The 18,379-nt window shown below is 60.1% G+C and overlaps 1 protein-coding gene across 1 annotated transcript; it reads right to left on the reverse strand.

The window, feature by feature from the left end:
- Positions 1 to 839: 839 nt before the first annotated feature.
- On the reverse strand, positions 840 to 17,743 carry LOC125345448 (cytoplasmic FMR1-interacting protein 2-like; the record flags this gene model as incomplete). The annotated part of the gene is made up of 13 exons (XM_048337604.1): positions 17,687 to 17,743; positions 17,346 to 17,474; positions 16,392 to 16,496; positions 14,606 to 14,697; positions 12,916 to 13,033; positions 11,924 to 12,049; positions 9,353 to 9,516; positions 8,550 to 8,697; positions 5,467 to 5,620; positions 4,666 to 4,822; positions 3,927 to 4,023; positions 2,490 to 2,566; positions 840 to 1,053 (listed from the first exon to the last, which is right to left on the reverse strand). Coding segments are annotated over exons 1-13 (1,638 nt in total), but the record flags the coding sequence as incomplete, so codon positions are not given.
- Between the last annotated feature and the right edge of the window lie 636 nt (positions 17,744 to 18,379).

Below are 18,379 nucleotides of genomic sequence, written 5' to 3' on the forward strand. Positions count from 1 at the left end.
TTCGCTATTCCTGTGTATGCTTTAAACAGCACATAAAAGTTGTATGGTACTCTCCTGATCAAGTTCACTTCACATTAAATACACACTATTTTGATTGAAAGTGTGGTCTTAAATTTGCTTTTTACTGAAAAATTAAAAAAAATCTCTTGTCTTTCTCTTCAGTTACTTCACTTTTCTGTCTCTTCAAGAGACCTGCTGAATAGAAATTATTAGTTCTAGTTTTGTTCTAGAATGTTTTACTCTCACCGTGTGCATCACCCTGTCCATTCCAATCCGACAGCTGGACATTCACGGCACAAAACTTTAATCCTAGTTATTTGGGAAGCTGAGATCTGAGGATTGCAGTTAAAAGACAGCTTGGGCAGGAAAGTCAACGAGACTCTTATCTCCATGCAACCGGCAAAACCCCAGAGCTGGAAGTGTGGCTCATGGGTAGAGTGCCAAGGGAGGGACCGAGGCCTTGAGATCAAGCTCCTGCAACAACACCACGAAAACGTAATAGAAGATCAAGACTGCTAAACCGTCTTCTTCTCCCAGCCTGTCACCACCCATCCTGTGCATTTTCTCTTCGCTAAAAATTTTTATGTCAGAGAGCTGAACCTTAGCTAACCAACATGGACATCAAAAATGCATCGTGGGTGATGGATGTCATGCAAACAAAATCTTTCCATTAAATGAAGAGTTTTATTTTCTTGTTATTTCACTTGGGCTATGGCAATGGGCAGAAAGTGGGGCTCTGCAGCTTAGGTTTGGGGGTTCCTGATCTCCGGGGGCAAGCCGGGGATGGCAGGGGAACCCTATCACGTAGCCAAGCCTGTAAGGTTTGCACTAGGATTTACCTGGGCCCGGGACTCCCCCCCCCCCCCGCCACTGGGCAATTCCCTGGCACACCCCCCGACATTGCAGCTCTGCGCCATCTTCTCTAGAGCCCCCCCCCCCAATACCTGCACGTGTCTCTGCTTCAGCAGCGTCTCGTAGCGGTTGGAGGGCGGGTACGGGATGATGACGCCGTAATTCTTACACTCGGCCCGGAAGCGTTTGTCCAAGAGGACGCTGGAAAGGACCAGGGTGAAACAGACCCACTGAACACCCTGGTAGATAGCACCCCCCTTGCCTGGCCCCACATGGGGTTCTATCCACTGCCTTCTCTCTCCGCAGACCCTTAGATCCCGCCAGGAGCTCAGAACAGAAAAAAACAAAACAAAAAAAAAGAAAGTCCAGGTTACAGATGGGCCACTTGCCTCTTTTATTTATTCATATATCGTAACATGATGGAGTCTATGCTTAGTATCACCCGGGGAACATTCTAGATGCAGAGGGGCGGGCGCCGGTGGCTTACACCTGTCATCCTAGCGACTCACGGGGCCGAGATCGGAGCATGGTGGCTTGAAGCCACCCTGGGGGACACAGCTCCAGGAGACTTGCATTTACAGCTCCTCAGCAAAAAGCCGGGGGTGGAGGTGTGGCTCAAGTGGTCGAGCGCCAGTCCCGAGCGAAAGAGCTGAGCCAGAGTGTGAGGCTCCGAGGGTGTACATACACACAACGTTCACACACACACACGTGTGCACACACGCACGGCACGGCATTTCCCATTCGCATCGTCTGTGTGCGCACGCACGGCTGGTGGCATTCACCCGCACTTGGGTGCTGATGGAAAAAATGTGAATTTGTCCTCAGGGTTCTTAAATCCCGAGAATTCACCGGGCGGCGGTGGCTCACGCCTGTCATCCTAGCTACTCAGGAGGCTGCGATCGGAGGATCGTGGTTTGATGCCAGCCTGGGCAGAAAAGTCCTCGTGAGACTCTTAATCTCCAACGAACCACCGTGCTGTGGCTCAAAGTGGAAGAGCAACGGCCTTGAGCTAAAGAGCTCAGGGACAGCGCCCAGGCCCTGAGTTCAAGCCCCACAAGCAATGACAAAGAAAAATAAAAGGTCAGCAAATTACCTTGCAGTTACCTTGAAACCCTTCCTTCCTCCCTCCCCCTCACCCTCCCTCCTTTCCTTCCTCCTTTTCTCCCTTCCTTTCCTTCCTCCCAGGCTAAACAGCTAAATGCATCATCAGTGCTGATCTCTTCCCCTCCCATCTCCTCGCAGTGCCCTCTTGTGGCTGCGGGCGGGACAACAACCGACTCGAACCCCCCCAAACCAGGCAGGCAGGCAGGCTCTACAATTTTTGTTATTTCTGCCAGTGACTTTGCACAGGAAATCGCTTCTGCCTGCAGTTTCCTGGAACCTACTGCTTTCTTTTCACACTGCCTTTCCAGCTCCGCTCCCCGTAATCACCTAAGCCTAATCCCATAAGCCTTTCTTCATGAGACACTACAGAAACTTCCTTGCCTCTGCGTATCTTTGCTCTTGTCCGCTTCTCTCTGCCCCATGAAGTGAGCACCATTTCTGCCCCCTTTTTCCTCGCCAAGGGGGGAGCAGGGAGCCATGCCTTCTAGACACGGTGTTGGGAAAGATGGCTGCCTTCAGCCTGGCTCTCCTACCTGCCCGCCATGGCCTTGTAGTAGGCAAAGATCTGGTCCGCCAGCTTGTAGACAAACTGATCAAAACACAGGTTCACCTGCGGAGGGAAGCAGGGAATGTCAACACGGCAGCGCCCGGCCTGCTGTCACACTCACTCGAGGGCCGGGGATTGGGCAGCTCGGGCCGGCTTACCCCAAGAGTGTTCTGGGCTGCATGACAGCTTTGATAGAGAAAAGGGGGAAAAAGAAAAGAAAGAGAGAAAGGAGAGGGGAGGAGAAGAGAGGGAGGGAGGAAGGGAGGATAGAAGGAAGGAGGGAGGGAAGGAAGGGAAGGAGAGGAAAGAAGGAGGGAAAGGGGGGAAGGAAGGGAGGGAGGAAGGAAAGGAAAGAGGGAGGGAGTCTGTGTCCAGGCAAGTCCGTTTACCCCTTGTAATCACGGTGCTCAGTTAACAGATAGAGCAAAGTTCACGCCTGTCACCCTAGCTACTCAGGAGGCTGAGATCTGAGGATTGTGGTTCAAAGCCAGCCCAGGCAGGACTAAGTCTGTGAGACTCTTATGTCCAACAAACCACTCAAAAGCCAGAAGGAAAGTAAGTTAGGATTCAAGTGGCAGCACACCAGCCTTGAGTGAAAAGGCAAATAATGAGAGCATGATGGAGTCCCTGAGTTCAAGCCCCAGGACTGGTGTGCACACACCAAGTCACCCAGAGCTCAATAAGGAACCAGCCCCTCCCCCTCCCCTGTCACACCCCCCTCCCCCCCCCCCCCCCCCCCGCCCCCGGCCCAGGGATCTGCTCTTCAGCTGACCCCTGACTCGCAGCCTGTATGGGAAGGGATGGGAAGCTTCCCCGGTTGTGTAATCACTCACTGGGCTCGTCCCCCCCAGCTACCCGCCTCCATCACTGCCCATAGACCATCTTGGTTTTTTTTTTTCCAACCCTGTTCTTTGATATTTGCTTTTTTTTTTTTACTTTGCTTTGCAAATCTGATTATAATGACATAGTTAGAAATATAAAGGCTCCTTTGGCCGCCCTCCCCATCAGAAAAAAAACCACCTTGGATTAAATAAACCGCTCTGGCTTGTTAACATCGGAGGTTTGCGTGGCGATCGCCGCCGTGGACTGTGCTGCCTCCGACGCAGTGACCAAAGCCAGAGAGAGACAGTGGTAAGCTTTCCACAGACGGGGCCGCGGCTGCAGGGGGGATGCAAAGGCACACTTGGGGGGGCGGGGGTTGAGAGGGGGAAGGTAGGGGGAGGGTTCACCCCTGATTCTTTCCCTGTCAGGCCCTCAGCCCCAGAGTGATCGCCTTGTGCAAACAGCACGAGGCCCTGGTGTGTGTGTGTGTGTGTGTATGTGTGTGTGTTTGTCTGTCTGTGATAATCATAATGATGATGATAATGATAACAGTGATGATGATGATGACAGCGATGACAAGGGGGCGTGGCTCGTCACTCGCCTCAGCCTCGATCTCGTCGTACAGGAACTGCTTCTTGAACTTGGTCAGCGCGTAGTAGGCGCTGTCGTTATACAGGTCCAGCGGGTAGAGGACGTACCTGAGGGGGAGAGGGGGGCGGCGGTGACCCCACGGGACTCCCCGCCCCCCACGGCCCCCCTGGGCCCCGCCTCCGGGTCGCGAGGAATGACTCCAGAGACCCAAGGCGCCCAGCCAAACCACAGCCTGCAAAAATGGGCCTGGGATGGAAGGCTCAGGTCGGGGTCCTGCCTTCCTCCCCCGGGGGCTGACTATGTCCCCCGCGTAGCTGCCGGAGTGGCTGCCCGCAGAGCTGCAGACGGGCACCCGACCGGCGGGCAGACCCCAGTCCCGGAGCCTCGCCGGCTAAGGCGGAGGCAAAGGAGCCCATTCTTCCTCTGCAGCCCAGGCCCCGCCCCAGAGGCCTGGGCCCCGCCCCCGTGGACCAGGCCACGCCCCTACAGACCAGGCCATGCCCCTGTGTGCCAGGCCCAGCTCCTGCAATTAGGTCCCGCCCCCAAGAGACAGGCCCCGCCCCCAAGGGCCAGGCCCCGCCTCCTGCATTTCAGACCTGCCCTTGCAGCCCAGGCCCCGCCCCCTGAGGCCCAGGCCCCGCCTCCTGCATTTCAGGCCCGCCCCTGCCACCCAGGCCCTGCCCCCGCATCCCAGGCCCCGCCCCCGCAGCCCAGGCCCCCGCCCCCGCAGCCCAGGTCCCGCCTCTCACTCCATCATGGAAGGCTCCTTGGTCTCCAGGATGTGGTCTGTCAGAATCCAAGGCATGGACATCTCGATGGGGAACTGGATGCGCCGGCCCATCGTGAGCTCCAGGAAGAACTCTCGGAACCAGAGCTGGGAGAGGTCACAGCACTGCTGCAGCGCTTCTGCGAACACAGGGAGGGGTGGGGTGCGGGGTCACCTCGGGGAGGGCGCTGGAGCCATGGCTCCCGCCCGCCATGGGGTGCTGGGTCCGCAGGCTCTTCTCAGATCCCGGTCACTGGTACTTGAAGGCACAGGGCAAGCCTAGCACCCTCAGGGGGCACCCTGCACTTTCGAGGTGGCAACAGGGCCTGGGGGGGAGGGGGCGAGGAGGGGGGGGCTTGTGGGATCATTCCCCCCCTCCCTTGTGTATAAAATGCATCTAGAGCCAGGCGTGGTAGACCACGGCTGTAATCTCAGCTCCTCACTGAGGCCGAGATGGGGCCAGATCAGGATTCAAGGCCAAGGCCCAGGCACAGGTGAGCAAGACCTCATCTCAACCAGGAAGCCGGGGGTGCTGGCTTCCACCCAAGCACGAGGCATAGAGGACGGCGGTGGGAGCCGGCCTGGGGAAAAACGGCGAGGCGCCTGGGTGGTTAGTCAGCCCACTCTGCCCTGCTTGACCTCTAGCTTGGTCCCCCGGCCCATCCCTCCTCCCTGAGGACTTCCGGATCCGTTCGCCATAAATGACTCCCGGACAGATCCAGCCCCACGGTCCAGATTCCACCTAGGACCTCGGGGGTGTGCGGGCGTGTTTTCTGGGACTCACCGCTGATGTTGAGCAGATGGGTGAAGAAGAAGGACTGCTTGTGGAAATCCTCGATGGCCAGCACAATGGGGCCGTCCAGGCTGCTCCGCAGGGTCTTCTTGGAGCCGCTCTTGTCCGCGATGAGCGACTCGAGCATGGTGCGCACCATGTACAGCTTGAAAGAGAGAGAGAGAGAGGACAAGGTCAACGTCAAGGTCGAGGCCCAAGGCTGGGCCTCCACCCTGGGGAAAGGTTTTTTTTTTTTTTTCAAGGTTATTTGTATGATCTGACGTCCTGTCTTTCCTTCCTTCCTAAGAACTGTCTAGGTGGAGAAGTGATCTGGAAGTGTGTGTGTGTGTGTGTGTGTGTGTGTGTCCACGGGCGCCGTCCAGGGCCTGGCGCCATGGGGGATGGGCGCCACACCGCAGCCCTTGTGAAAATCTCCAGGAGGGCCACTGGCCAGCTGGGAAGGAAGTTCTTCTTGATGCCCACGCAGCTCGAGGCAACACTGCCCGGCTTGGCCCCCGTGGTGGAATCAGGGGAGACCCCCCGTGGTCTGTCACTGTGGTCACCCCTTCCTTCCCCGGGGTGACCCCATGGGGTGGAACACTGTGCTGGGAATCAGAAGACCTGGGTTCAAGGCCAGGTGGTCTTCCCGACTTGCTGTGTGACCTTAGAGGAGTACAGGCCTCTCTCGGGGCTCCAGTTGTGTCAGCTAACGAGCGAGGAGGTGGACCAGACGCCATCTCAGATTTGCCCCGATGGGGTAAGATCACAGCAAGAGTGGCACCCCTCCCCCCTTCAGCCTCCCTCCCCTCCACAACCGACCAACCTCCGCCGGTTGCCAATCCTGCTTCCTGAATGGGCACGTGAGTGACAGCGCCCCCCGGTGGCCCGGAGCCGCAGGGCACGGCCTGCCTCCCCGGTGTTCAATTGACACCAGTACTTAGCACCAGTACTTACACAGGACACTACTAGACAGACAGGGAACTCCCACTTTCATACAGCACGCCCGGCGTGCTCGGGGCACGGGCGCAGCGGGAGACTGTTCTCTCTGCTATGATCTACACCTTTCCACACACCATTGAATCTGAGGGCCGGAGGGGGGGCGGGAGGGGGCTCCATTCTGCTGCCCCCCCCCCCAGCAGGGACCCGACCCAACCCCGCCTGCAGGCCGTAATACCAGGGATCGGCAGCCTCTTCGGCCCTGTGTGCCACCAGTGGGGTGAAACAAAGCCCTCTGGGACCACTGGCAGGCCTAAGACACAATGGGAGAGGAGGAAGGGGGGGTGGGAGGGAGGGCAGGAGAGACAGGGACGAGGGAGAGAGAGAAAGAGAAGAGAGAGAGAGAGAGAAAAGCAAGAGGCATTGTATACAACGGGAAGATGTCGCCATGCCGGGGTGGCCCGAGACTCTCCAGCCGCCCAGCACTCCTGCACCGCACCGTCCTGCCTGCCATCTCTCCACGACGCCCGGGGGGGACACGCCGCCCGGGTGGGGGGGCTCCTCACCGCGGGGAGAGCCCGCCCACTGGGCCTGAGGAGCGAACCCCTGTGCTAACGACGGAAACGCTGGCTCTAACCTGCTGCGAGCACTGACCGACAGGGACCCGGGCGGGGTCGGCCTCTCCCCCTCCACCTGTGCGCCAGGGCAGAAGGCAGGGGGCCCCCGGGGAGTGGGGGGGGGGAGAGGGCGGAGCCCCTGGCGGGAGTCAGACCTGGGTTCTTGTCCCACTCTGTCCGGACTCACCTGTGACTCGGACAAGTCACCTGCCCTATCTGGGCCTCGGTTTTCCCATCTGGGAAATGGGGTGACTGTACGCTCTCTCTCTCTCTCTCGGGGCAACTCCCGGTGTGGCAGAGCTCATGGAGCACATCTGTGCCTTCCTAACCTGTGGGGGGGGGCGCTCCCCAAATGGACCTTCCCCACTGGCAGCGTCCTTACAGATCTCCCTCCACCTCTTCTCTCCCTTGCCATCCTCTCCTCCTTCCTCCCACCCTCCTCCTCCTCCTCCTCCTCCTCCTCCTCCTCCTCCTCCTCCTCCTCTCCCCTCCCAAGATGCTCTTATTCTAGGATCCCCACAGGACTTGGGGTTCAGGCTATACTGGTTCACACTGGCTGGAGGCTGGACGCCAAGGAAAGCTACGCCAAACCTGCCCACCGCACCCGCCCTGCCTGACACGTGCACACACACACACACACACACACACACACACACACGGGGGGGGGGAGCACCAGACAGGCTCACAGAGAGAGGCTTAGAGGTGTCATCAAGTGGGGGCCCCACCGCACACGACCCGGGGCCTGCACAGCCGGAAGTCCCTGCTTCCTCAAGCCCCACAGAGAGCGCAGGGACCCTGGACCCCCCGACGAGGAAGGAATTCAGCTTTCCTCCTTGGAGGATGAGAGACTTCAGTGGACGTGTGTGTGTGTGCACGTGTGTGTGTGTGTGACAGTCCTGGGGCTTGAACTCAGGGCCTGGGCGCTGCCCCGCCGCTGTTTTCGTCCAGGGCTAGCACCCTACCAACCCGAGCCACAGCTCTGCTTCCGGCTTTGTGGTGGTTGCATTGGAGATAAAGAGTCTCCTGAGGCTTTCCTGTGGAGGGGTTGGCTTTGAACCCTGATCTGCTGCAGATCTTGGCCTCCTGAGTATGCAGGGCTACACCTGGCTGATCATGTGACTTTCTTGGTGGGGTGAAGGGCTGCGTGTCCCTGTGGCTGAGGGGAAGTTGGGGGGGGGGGAGAAGGCAGCAGCAAGCTGGTAACCAACGAAGACAGAGCCCAGAGAGGCCCGGGCGTCGGCCCGAGACCACACAGCGCCTCCTGGGCCACGCAGGGAGAGGGGCACGTGGAGATTCCCCGGGGCGGGAGGGGGGCGGGGATGGGGTGGGCCTGTCAGATGTAACACTGGAAGCGGTGTCAACCCCATCGGTCAGACCGGACAACTGAGGCCCGGAGAGGTTGTGCAACATGGCCAAGGTCACACAGGAGGTCGGGGACTAGAACCCAGGTCTCCTGAGTTTCAGAGCAGCGGCGTCCTTTCCTCTATCGAATCCAGCATTGGTGGAAGGGAACTGGTGGGCAGGCCGGCCGGAGCTGCTCACCTGGGTGCTGGAGGGCCTGACGGCTCGGCGGGGCACCTTGATGTCGAAGCCCCCTTTGGGGTCCTTCTCTCCTTGCGGGCAGGGGTCGTTGGGGGGTTCACGCCCGCCCTCCCAATCGCAGATGGTCTTGCGGATGGTCTGCAGGACGCTGGGGGGCGGGGGGAGGGGGGCTCAGCACCCGAAGGAGGCTGGGCGGGTGGGGCAACTTCCTGTCCCCTCTCTCCAGAGATGCTGCCCCCCCCAGGGGCCCCTGGGCGTCGGGGGCGGAAGGCGCTGCGGGGAGCCCGGTAAAATGTGTGGCACTGGTGTTTCAATGGCGCCCATGACCCCTCCATCGAGCCCCGGGGTGACGGGGGGCCGTGGGGAGGGAGGGTGGGGGCAGGGGTGCCATCATATCCATTTTTTTTATTAGTGGGGGGGCTCGAACTCAGGACCTGGGCTCTGTCCCTCAAGGCTAATAATGCTGTTACTTGAGCCACAGCTCCACTGATGGCTTTTTTTTGGGGGGGGGTAGTTAATTGGGGATCAGAGTCTCGTGGGGTCCCCTATGCAGGCCGCCTTGGAACCGCGATCTTCGGATCCCCGCCTCCTGAGCGGCGAGGATTCCAGGCCTGAGCCACCAGCGCCCGGCTTCATCGTACCTATTTTACAGACGAGGGAAACCGAGGCCTGGTGGCGGGGGGGCATCTGACTCACGCGCACGCAAGCCGGCGCTGGGAGCGGGGCTGTGTGGGGGCGCAGGCCGGCCGGGACGCTGGCTGAATCTGGCGCGCCCCCTCGGTGGAGGGGTCCCCGAGACCCACCTGATGAGGACGTTCTTCTTGCGCACGGCTTGCCTGAGCGGCTCCCGCAGGGTCACCTGCGCGAAGTCCTGCAGGGCGGCATAGATGGTGTTCCGGATCGCCTGGTTGAACACGCTCTCCATGCGGCCCATGAGCACCTGCAGGCCTTTGATCATGGTGATCACCTGCACGGGCACGGAGCCGGGTGAGGCCCGCCGGGTCCCCGGCACCCTGGCCAGCCGCCGCCCACCACCACGCCCCCAGAGGGGACAAAAGGAGAATTGGCATTCTGCTCCTTTCTCTCCACCTCCATCTCCACCACCATCACCACCACCATCACCATCACCACCATCTCCATCAATACCACCACCACCACCACCATCATCACCACCACCATCACCATCACCACCACCACCACCATCAACACCACTACCACTATCACCACTACCATCACCCCCATCACCATCAACACCATCACCACCACCACCATCACCATCATCACCACCACCACCACCATCACCACCACCACCACCATTACCACCATCATCATCACCACCACCACCACCATCACCACCATCACCACCATCAACACCATCATCACCACCACCACCGTCATCATCACCACCACCATCACCATCAACACCATCACCATCACCACCACCACCATCACCACCACCACCATCACCACCATCATCATCACCACCATCACCACCATCACCATCAACACCATTATCATCACCACCACCATCACCATCATCACCATCACCACCATCACAATCAATACCATCACCACCATCACAATCAATACCATCACCACCATCACCACCACTATCACTATCACCACCACTACCACCACCACACCACCACCATCACCATCAACACCATCACCATCACTACCACCACCATCACCACCACCACCATCACCACCACCATCACCACCATCATCATCACCACCATCACCATCAACACCATTATCACCACCACCACCATCACCATCATCACCATCACCACCATCACAATCAATACCGTTACCACCATCACAATCAATACCATCACCACCATCACCACCACTATCACTATCACCACCACACCACCATCATCACCACCATCACCAGCAACACCATCATCACCACCATCACCATCACTACCACCATCACCATTACCACCATCACCACCACCATCATCACCACCACTACCACTATCACCACCACCATCATCATCACCACCATCACCACCACCACCATTTCCACCATCACCACCACCCCCAACACCACCATGAACACCATCATCACCACCACCACCACCATCATCACCAACATCACCATCACCATCATCATCACCATCACCACCACTACCACATTCACCACCATCACCATCAACACCATCATCACCACCACCACCCTCACCATCATCATCACCACCATCACAATCAATACCATCACCACCACCACCACCAACACCACCACAACCATCATCACCACCACCACCACTACCACTATCACCACCACCATCACCAAAAACACCACCACCAACAACAACACTGCATCACTTCAAAAGCGCTACTTGGGGGCTGGGGATATGGCCTAGTGGCAAGAGTGCTTGCCTCGTATACTTGAAGCCCTGGGTTTGATTCCCCAGCACCACATATACAGAAAACGGCCAGAAATGGCGCTGTGGCTCAAGTGGCAGAGTGCTAGCCTTGAGCAAAAAGAAGCCAGGGACAGTGCTCAGGCCCTGAGTTCAAGCCCCAGGACTGGCAAAAAGCGCTACTTGAGAGGACTCCAATACACCCAAGAGGCCACAAGTGTTCCATGTGCCCCGTCTTAGCATCTTATCACTATCTTATTATTATGCACTGGGTGGACCCCATAAATACGTACAACTGCTTGTGTCAAGGAATAGGAAGATTGGGTGCCAGGCGCCGGTGGCCCATGCCTGTAATCCCAGAGACTCAGAAAGCGGAAGTCTGGAGGATCACAGTTCAATGTCCAGCCGGGCAGGGAAGTCCACGAACCTCTCACCGAGCCACGAATCTCCCAGCGAACCAGCACAAAGCCAGAGGAGAAGGGGTGGCAAATGTGTCTTTGCCTGAGGAGTTCAGATCTGCTTCAGCTACTCGGTGTTTCTTTTTGCTGCTGGTTTTCTTTCAGCCCATTGTTCCAGTAGAGTAAATAACATCTATTGGGTTTTTGAGGACCAGATGAATCTCTAATTGTTTCTGAATAACAACTCTGTGTGTGTGTGTGTGTCCTGAGGTTTGAACTCAGATCCTGGGCACTGTCCCTGAGCTTTTTGTTTTGTTTTTTGCTCTACTACTTGAGCCACAGCTCCACTTCTGGCTTTACTGGTGTTTCATTGGAGGTAGGAGTCTCAGGGACTTTCCTGGGCAGGACTGGTTTTGAACTGTGATCCTCAGATCTCAGCATCCTCAGTAGCTTAGAGGACAGGCGGGAGCCACCGGCGCCCGGCTTGAGTGACGGCTTTTGACCAAAAGAGATGACGCTTGATGGACAGGGAACAATGCCGTCGCAGTGGGCGGAGCACCGAGGGCCGTGGCCTGTGGCCAGGGTTCGGGGCCGGGTCGGCGCCTACCTCCACGAAGGCGAACTTCTCCTCACTGGTGTAGTTGTAGCGCGTGGCTCTCTCGTATTCCTCCGCCGTGCCCGGGCAGTCCTTGTTGCAGAACTTGTCTGTGGGGTGAACCAGCTTCCAAGAGTACTAGAGGAGAGGGGGGAACCACCAAGGGAGCCTGTCGGTGCCAGGCGCGAGACAAACCCCGTACCGTGGAATATTACCAGCCCCCCAAAAGGAAAAGGTCCTGAACCTTGACTGAGGGAACTACAAGAAGCCAGGTAGCCAGGCACCGGTGGCTCACACCTGTCATCCTGGTGACTCAGGAGGCTGAGACCTGAGGATGGTGGTTCAAAGCCAGCCCGGGCAAGAAAGTCCGTGAGCCTCTTATCTCCGGTGAACCACCAGAAAACCAGAATTGGTGGGGATCCTCTATGATCAGACAGAAATGCCCGCCGCTGGCCACAGGGTGGCAGCAGTGAGTGCGGGGGGGGGGGGGGGGGGGCCTCCGCAGTCAGGGGGCTGAGGAGGGGCCTGTTTATCCATCAACAGATCAAGAGAAGAGCCAGAAGCCCAGCAGGCCTGAGCGCCCAAACCCCAGGCGGCTGGGCAGGGCCAGCTTCTCCTTTTGCAGAGCTACCTTATCTCTTAGGTTTGCGGACTGATCTTGTTTCCATAGATGGATGGATGGACGGATAGATGAGAATCTGAGGATCCTGGTTCAAAGCAAGCCCAGACCAATAGTAAAAAGGGGGGGGGGTATGAGACTCTTATCTCCCATTAATCAGTGAAACGTCCCAGGCACTGAGTTCAAGCCCCAGGATACACACACACACACACACACACGCACGCACGCACGCACGCGTGCAGACCGTGCGCATTCAAAGCGGTTTCCCTGGACACGCGGGTGGGGACAGGATGGTGTCCCCCGGCTCACCGTGTGCCAGTGACCAGGCCCCGGCCCGGCGCCCCCCACCGCGGCCCCCCCCCCCCCGCCCCCGCGCCCTGCTCACCTCGCTGTTGCTGTAGCGGGCCAGCTCGGAGATGAAGCGGATGTGGTCGTCCCGGATCTGCACCATCTGCTCGCAGATGTTGTACTGGGGGCTGATGCTGCTTTGGGTGCAGGTCCACCTGGGGGGGAGACCGCAGCGTTGGGGGGGGAACCCCTCTCCGAGGGGGGAGGTGGGCGGCCACCCCAGCAAGCGCTTGCCCAAAAGACTTCCAAGGAGGGCTCGGCTCGCACCTGTAACCCGGCTGCTCGGGGGCCGAGAGTGAGGATGGCAGCTGAAGGCCAGCCCGGGCACCAGCGTCTGCGAGACACACACGCACAAACACACCCACACACACACACAGCCCGTGCCCTCTCCCTCCTCCCCTTCTCTTCCCGCCACTAACGAAGAGGCTGTGCCTCAGTTTCCCTCCCCGCTCCTCCTTCCTGGCCCTCGTGAGGCCGCCTGGCATCCGCCCCCACCCCCCCCCCCCCCGCTCCGTCAGATGGACGCCCAGCTACAACGCGCCCGTTCCACACAGAGCCGAGGGGCCCGCGTGTGCGTGCGTGCGTGCGCGTGTGCCCGCGTCGTACTTTCTAGAGGTGGGAAGAGCTGGCACTGGAGCAAGGAGCCCAGGTGGGCGCCTCCTGCCCGCCCCCCTCCCCCGTCCTCCCCCTTCCCCGCGGGAAGATGCCACTAGGAAAGCCAGGCTGAGCAGCAGAAGGACGGGGTGGGGGTGGGGGGACAAGGGGCCCCTCGCTCCCCTTCCTCCGCCCAGTGCTGGGGTCCGGGCCCCGACAGGGAGCGGGGGAGAGCCCAGCGCGCGGCACCGAGGGGCAGAGCATCCGGGGACTTCTTTGCACTTGCACGCTACTTCTGGAGGGATGGGCACACTCGAACCCGCGTCTCCGGGCCTGGCTGCAGGTGGCCCGGTAGCCAGGCAGGGAGAGGGCGGGAGGGGGTCCCGGCTCCTCCACAGGCCGCCAGCCCCCCCTGTCCTGGGGTCCCAGCGGCAGGGCTCCGGGCTGGGGGGGGGGCCGAGACCCCCCGCGAGTGTCTTTAGTTCCTCTGCTTGTGCCGGTTCTGGGGCTTGAACTCGGGGCCTGGGCACCGTCCCCGCGCTTTTGTGCTCGGAGGTGGTGTTCCACCAGCGGAGCCACGGCGCCGCTTGTGGGTTTTCCTGAGACGAACTGGAGATAACGAGTCTCACGCACGTTCCTGCCTGGGCTGGCTTTGAACCGCCCTCCTCAGATCGCAGCGTCCCGAGTGGCTGGGATGACGGGCGTGAGCCACGGCCACTCGTGTCGGGGGGGGGCGGGGCCGGGCTTCCTCCACCCGAGGCCCGATGGAGCCGCCCCGGCCGGCGGGCACTGGGGCCCCGGTGCCCGGCGACGCCCCCACCCACGCGCTACCCCCTACTTACTGCGTGGCCACGCAACCTGAGCCGGGGGAGGGCGTCTCTCTCTCCGATGCCCCCCTCCAGGGCGCCCCCGGGCGCTGAGCGGGCCGAGGGGCGTGGCCAGTGCTCCGAGCCCTTTAGAGCCGGGTGGACGGCCGCGGGCAAAGGAGTCGGAGCGCCTGGGGCTGGTCGCCGCCGAGCCGGTGGCGGTGCCGGGGCTCTGGGGAGGAGGGCGGGGCTGAAGCGGCCCCCCGGGCCCCGGCCCAGGGCTGGGCACTGTCGAGGACGCCGAGAGACATTACGGCCCGCACTCACTTGGATTTGTTCTCCTCGTTGTGAGCACTCGTCTTAATGTATCTGGCCAGCTCGATCTGCATGTCCCCGAACAGAGGCACCACCTGCAGCTGCTGCAAGAGAAGCGAAGGCGGCGGTGAGACGCGCCCGCAGGCCGGGGGGTGGGTCGGGGGGAGTGGGGGGGACCCCCACAGGACCCCCGGCCAAGTCCTTCCCCCGGCTCCAGCCCGCCTCGCTCTTCTAAGCAGCCCGAGCCTGAACCCCGAAGCCCCTCGCTGGGCAGCGGGCGGCTCGCACCCGACATCCTAGCGACCCAGGAGGCTGAGATGGGAGGATCCCGGTTCAGAGCCAGCTGGGGCAGGAAAGCCTGGGAGACGCTCATCACTACCACACGTCTCAGAAAGAGCCGGAAGTGGAGCTGTGGCTCAAGTGGCAGATGGCTAGCCATGAGCAAAAGGAGCTCAGGGACAGGGCCCCCAGGCCCGGAGTTCAAGCCCCAAGACTGACAAAGGAAAGACAGGGCGGAGCAAGCCGAGGTGAGGAGGGAGGCTCCGGTGTTCACCCCCGGCCTCTCCAGCACTAGAACCTGACCCCCCCCCAACACCCGCTATCCACACCCGCTATCCACACCCGCTCAGGAGCCCTGGGACTTTGCAGTGATGCTGCGAACCCCCTCGCATCAGCCGCGGATCCTTACACACGCTTTCTGGCCAGAAGCAGGATTAGATCTCTGGGCTCACACCGCAGAATCCTGCTAAAGCTGGGGAGTACTGGGGAAACCGAGCTCCAGGGAGATCTAGAGCTTTGCCTAAAGCCCCCGGACCACTGGGCCCCCGGGAAGCCTGGCCCTGTCTGTGGGGAGTCCCCCCCCACCCCAGTGCAGGCTGGAGAAATGGCAATGTTCTGTCTTGAAGAACAGCCCGGCCATGCCACACCGCGCCCCACGGCTGCTCGCCCGGTGACTCAGAGCTGTAGCGAGGCCCAGGCTCGGCCTCCTGGCCTCCAGTGCCTTTGCACCCCAGATCTCCATGCCAAACCAATCCCGCACCATGTACAACCCTCCAAGGTTTGCTTGAGTCTCCTTCTTCTTCTTCTTCTTCTTCTTCTTCTTCTTCTTCTTCTTCTTCTTCTTCTTCTTCTTCTTCTTCTTCTTCTTCTCTAGCGATCTGGGGTGAGGAGGCCAGATCTGGGGGCGCCGAAGCTGATGGTGTGTGTGTGTGTGCCCGTGAGGGGCTTTTGCCACCTGGGATTTGAGTTCTAATCCAGTCCTTGGCCCTCCTCCCAAGAGCTCTGGTTTCTACCGGGCACTAGCGCACGGTTCCCTGGAGGTGGGCAAGGACTTCTGGCCAGGGAGAGCGGGAAAGGCGGGAGCGGCAGTCAGACGCCCAGCAGAATCCAGCTGCGTGCCGAGGCCTTCGTGGGCCGGTGATACCCCCTCTGCCTAGGGCAGCTCCGATACACCCCTCCTCTCCCCTCCCCTTCCTATCCTTCCCCTCCACCCCCTCTCCTTCTCTCTTTCCTCTTCCTCTCTTCCCCTCCCCTCTCTTCCTCTCCTCCCCTCCCTTTTCCTTTCCTCTCCTGCCCTCCCCCTTCCTTCCCCTCTCCTCTTCCTTCCTCTCCCCTCCCCCCTTCTCTCATCTCAGCTCTCCCCTCCTCTCTTTTCCTCTTCTTTCCCCTCCCCTCCTCTCCTCTCCCCTCCCCTTCCTGTCTTGAGAGTGCCTGTCCACCTGACAAAGCCCACAATTTCCCCAAAGGGGTCCTGGGTGTGACCGGGCCGGCCTGTCCATGGCCCCGGCTAGTGGCTGACCTTGAAGAACTTGTCGATTTTGCTAAGGTTGATTCTCTTCTTGGCATCCAGCTTGTAAATGTTGCTGACGTTCCCATCCATCAGATAGAGGCCGAAGCCCATCACCTAGGGCAGGACGGGGCAGAGAGCAGATGCCGTCATCGCCATGGGGCTGTGAACCCCCTCCCTCCCCCCCGACACATTCTATGCATCCTCAAATAAGGACAGGAAATGCCAGGCTCCTTCCAACTGGAAGTTTAGCACATCACTATGGTGCCCATTTCCACAGCCCTAATCACTGGGCCAATGACTTTAGAACAAGCATCGTCTCTTGTGAGTCAAGTTCAAAGCAAGAGCCCCATTCTACAGACGGGAAGCCAAGACACACAGAGGTTCCAGAGCCTGGCCAAGTCACACAGCTGAGCCTCAGCGACGGTCACTCGACAGACCCAGCGCAGGGTCTGTGCGCCAAATGTGCCCATCTAGGTCCTTGAGAGGAAGCCCCAAGATGCCTGAGAAGTGTGAGAGTGTGTGTGTGTGTGACAATTCTTAACACTTCAGTCCCTTTAGTTATCCACTGAAAGAGAACTCGTTTTTCTAAAACATTTTTTTTTAACGCAGAGCTCAAGTGTGGAGGGTCCGGCCCACTATGGGGACGTGGGAATGTCACGTCCCCACGTGCCTCTGTTTCTCGGGGGACACTTGAGGGGCGCGGACAGGAAGCTGTAAGGATCACTTCCTGTTTGGCCCGGGAGCATCTTGCTCTGCAGGACCAGCATGGGGACCTTTTTGTTTAGGGCTTGGCGCCCCCTGCTGGCATAGGAACTCACTACCAGGAGCCGTAGAGGTGAAGGAGACCAGAAGGAAGGGGAGGAGGGAGGAGGAGGAGGGAGAGGAGGGAGGAGGAGGAGGGAGGGGGGAGGAGGGGGGAGGGGTGAGGAGGACTTGGCACGGACCCCCCCCCCCCCCGCCCACCTTGAGCAGCATGTGCTTCTCGCTGGGCGTCAGGTACATCTTGTTCTCGTAGTAATCCACGCAGATGTTCACGATGTCGGCCAGCAGCTCCTCATAGCCCGGGCTCACCTCCAGCTGCTGGTGGAGACACTGGACCACAGCGCCACCCTCCGGTGAGAAGGGCCCGGCATCCCCCCCGCTCGCACCCACGCCCAGGGCTGGGCACAGCCAGCCAGCCCAGGGTACCCACGGCTGTGTCCCCCCGGGGGAACCGGAGCCCGCACGCCAGCCCGCGCCACCCGCCCGCCCGTCAGGCCCCTGGTCGGTCCCCCCTGGGCCTTTGCACACCCAGCCCTGGTTGCGATGGAGGACGCAGGGCGGCACTCGCCCCGCTGGGAGGATGCACACGTGCTCCCCATCTCCTCTAGGTCTCCTCAGGCCGGGCCGTGTGGGGAGCAGAGGCGGCTGGGGTCTCCACCCTGCCACAGCCCCACAGGGCAGACACAGCTCCTGGGGGGGGGCAGGGTCTGAGGTGCCCCCCGCCGCCCTTCCCGAGCCCTTTGGGTCAGGGGTCCGGGCCCTCAGAGCCCCAGATCTTGCAGGACGCCCCCTCCCGCCCGTTGGCTTGGGGGTGCGCAGGTAGACCTGAGGGTGCCTGCCTGAGGTGATTTGACACAGGGCACAGGGCGGATCGAGCTGGGCGGGGCAAAACAGGCCAGGGGCGGCCGTGCTTGCGGGGCCCGGGAAAGGGGTGCCGGAGCACACCCCGGTTTCCTGAACCGCGGGGCTGGTCAGCCTCACGCAGCCTGCCGGATACGAGGCCGATTCTCAGACCCACAGAGCCAGATGGGGGGGGGGGGGGGCCGAGGCCCCGAGGTTGCCTGTGGCGTCACGGTGGGCCACGAGGTTGTCCTGCTTGGACTCACGCTCTACAGGGCGGTAATTCTGTGTTAATCTTTTGAGAGCAGTTTTTCCTTTCTGGCTACTTTTTGTTTCCTTGTTTGCTTATTTTTGGTCTCTGGTGGAATGAAAGTGGATGAAATTGAATCTTGTAC

This window comes from Perognathus longimembris, unplaced genomic scaffold (assembly GCF_023159225.1).
Source record: "Perognathus longimembris pacificus isolate PPM17 unplaced genomic scaffold, ASM2315922v1 HiC_scaffold_5663, whole genome shotgun sequence".
Classification (NCBI taxonomy): Eukaryota; Metazoa; Chordata; class Mammalia; order Rodentia; family Heteromyidae; genus Perognathus; species Perognathus longimembris.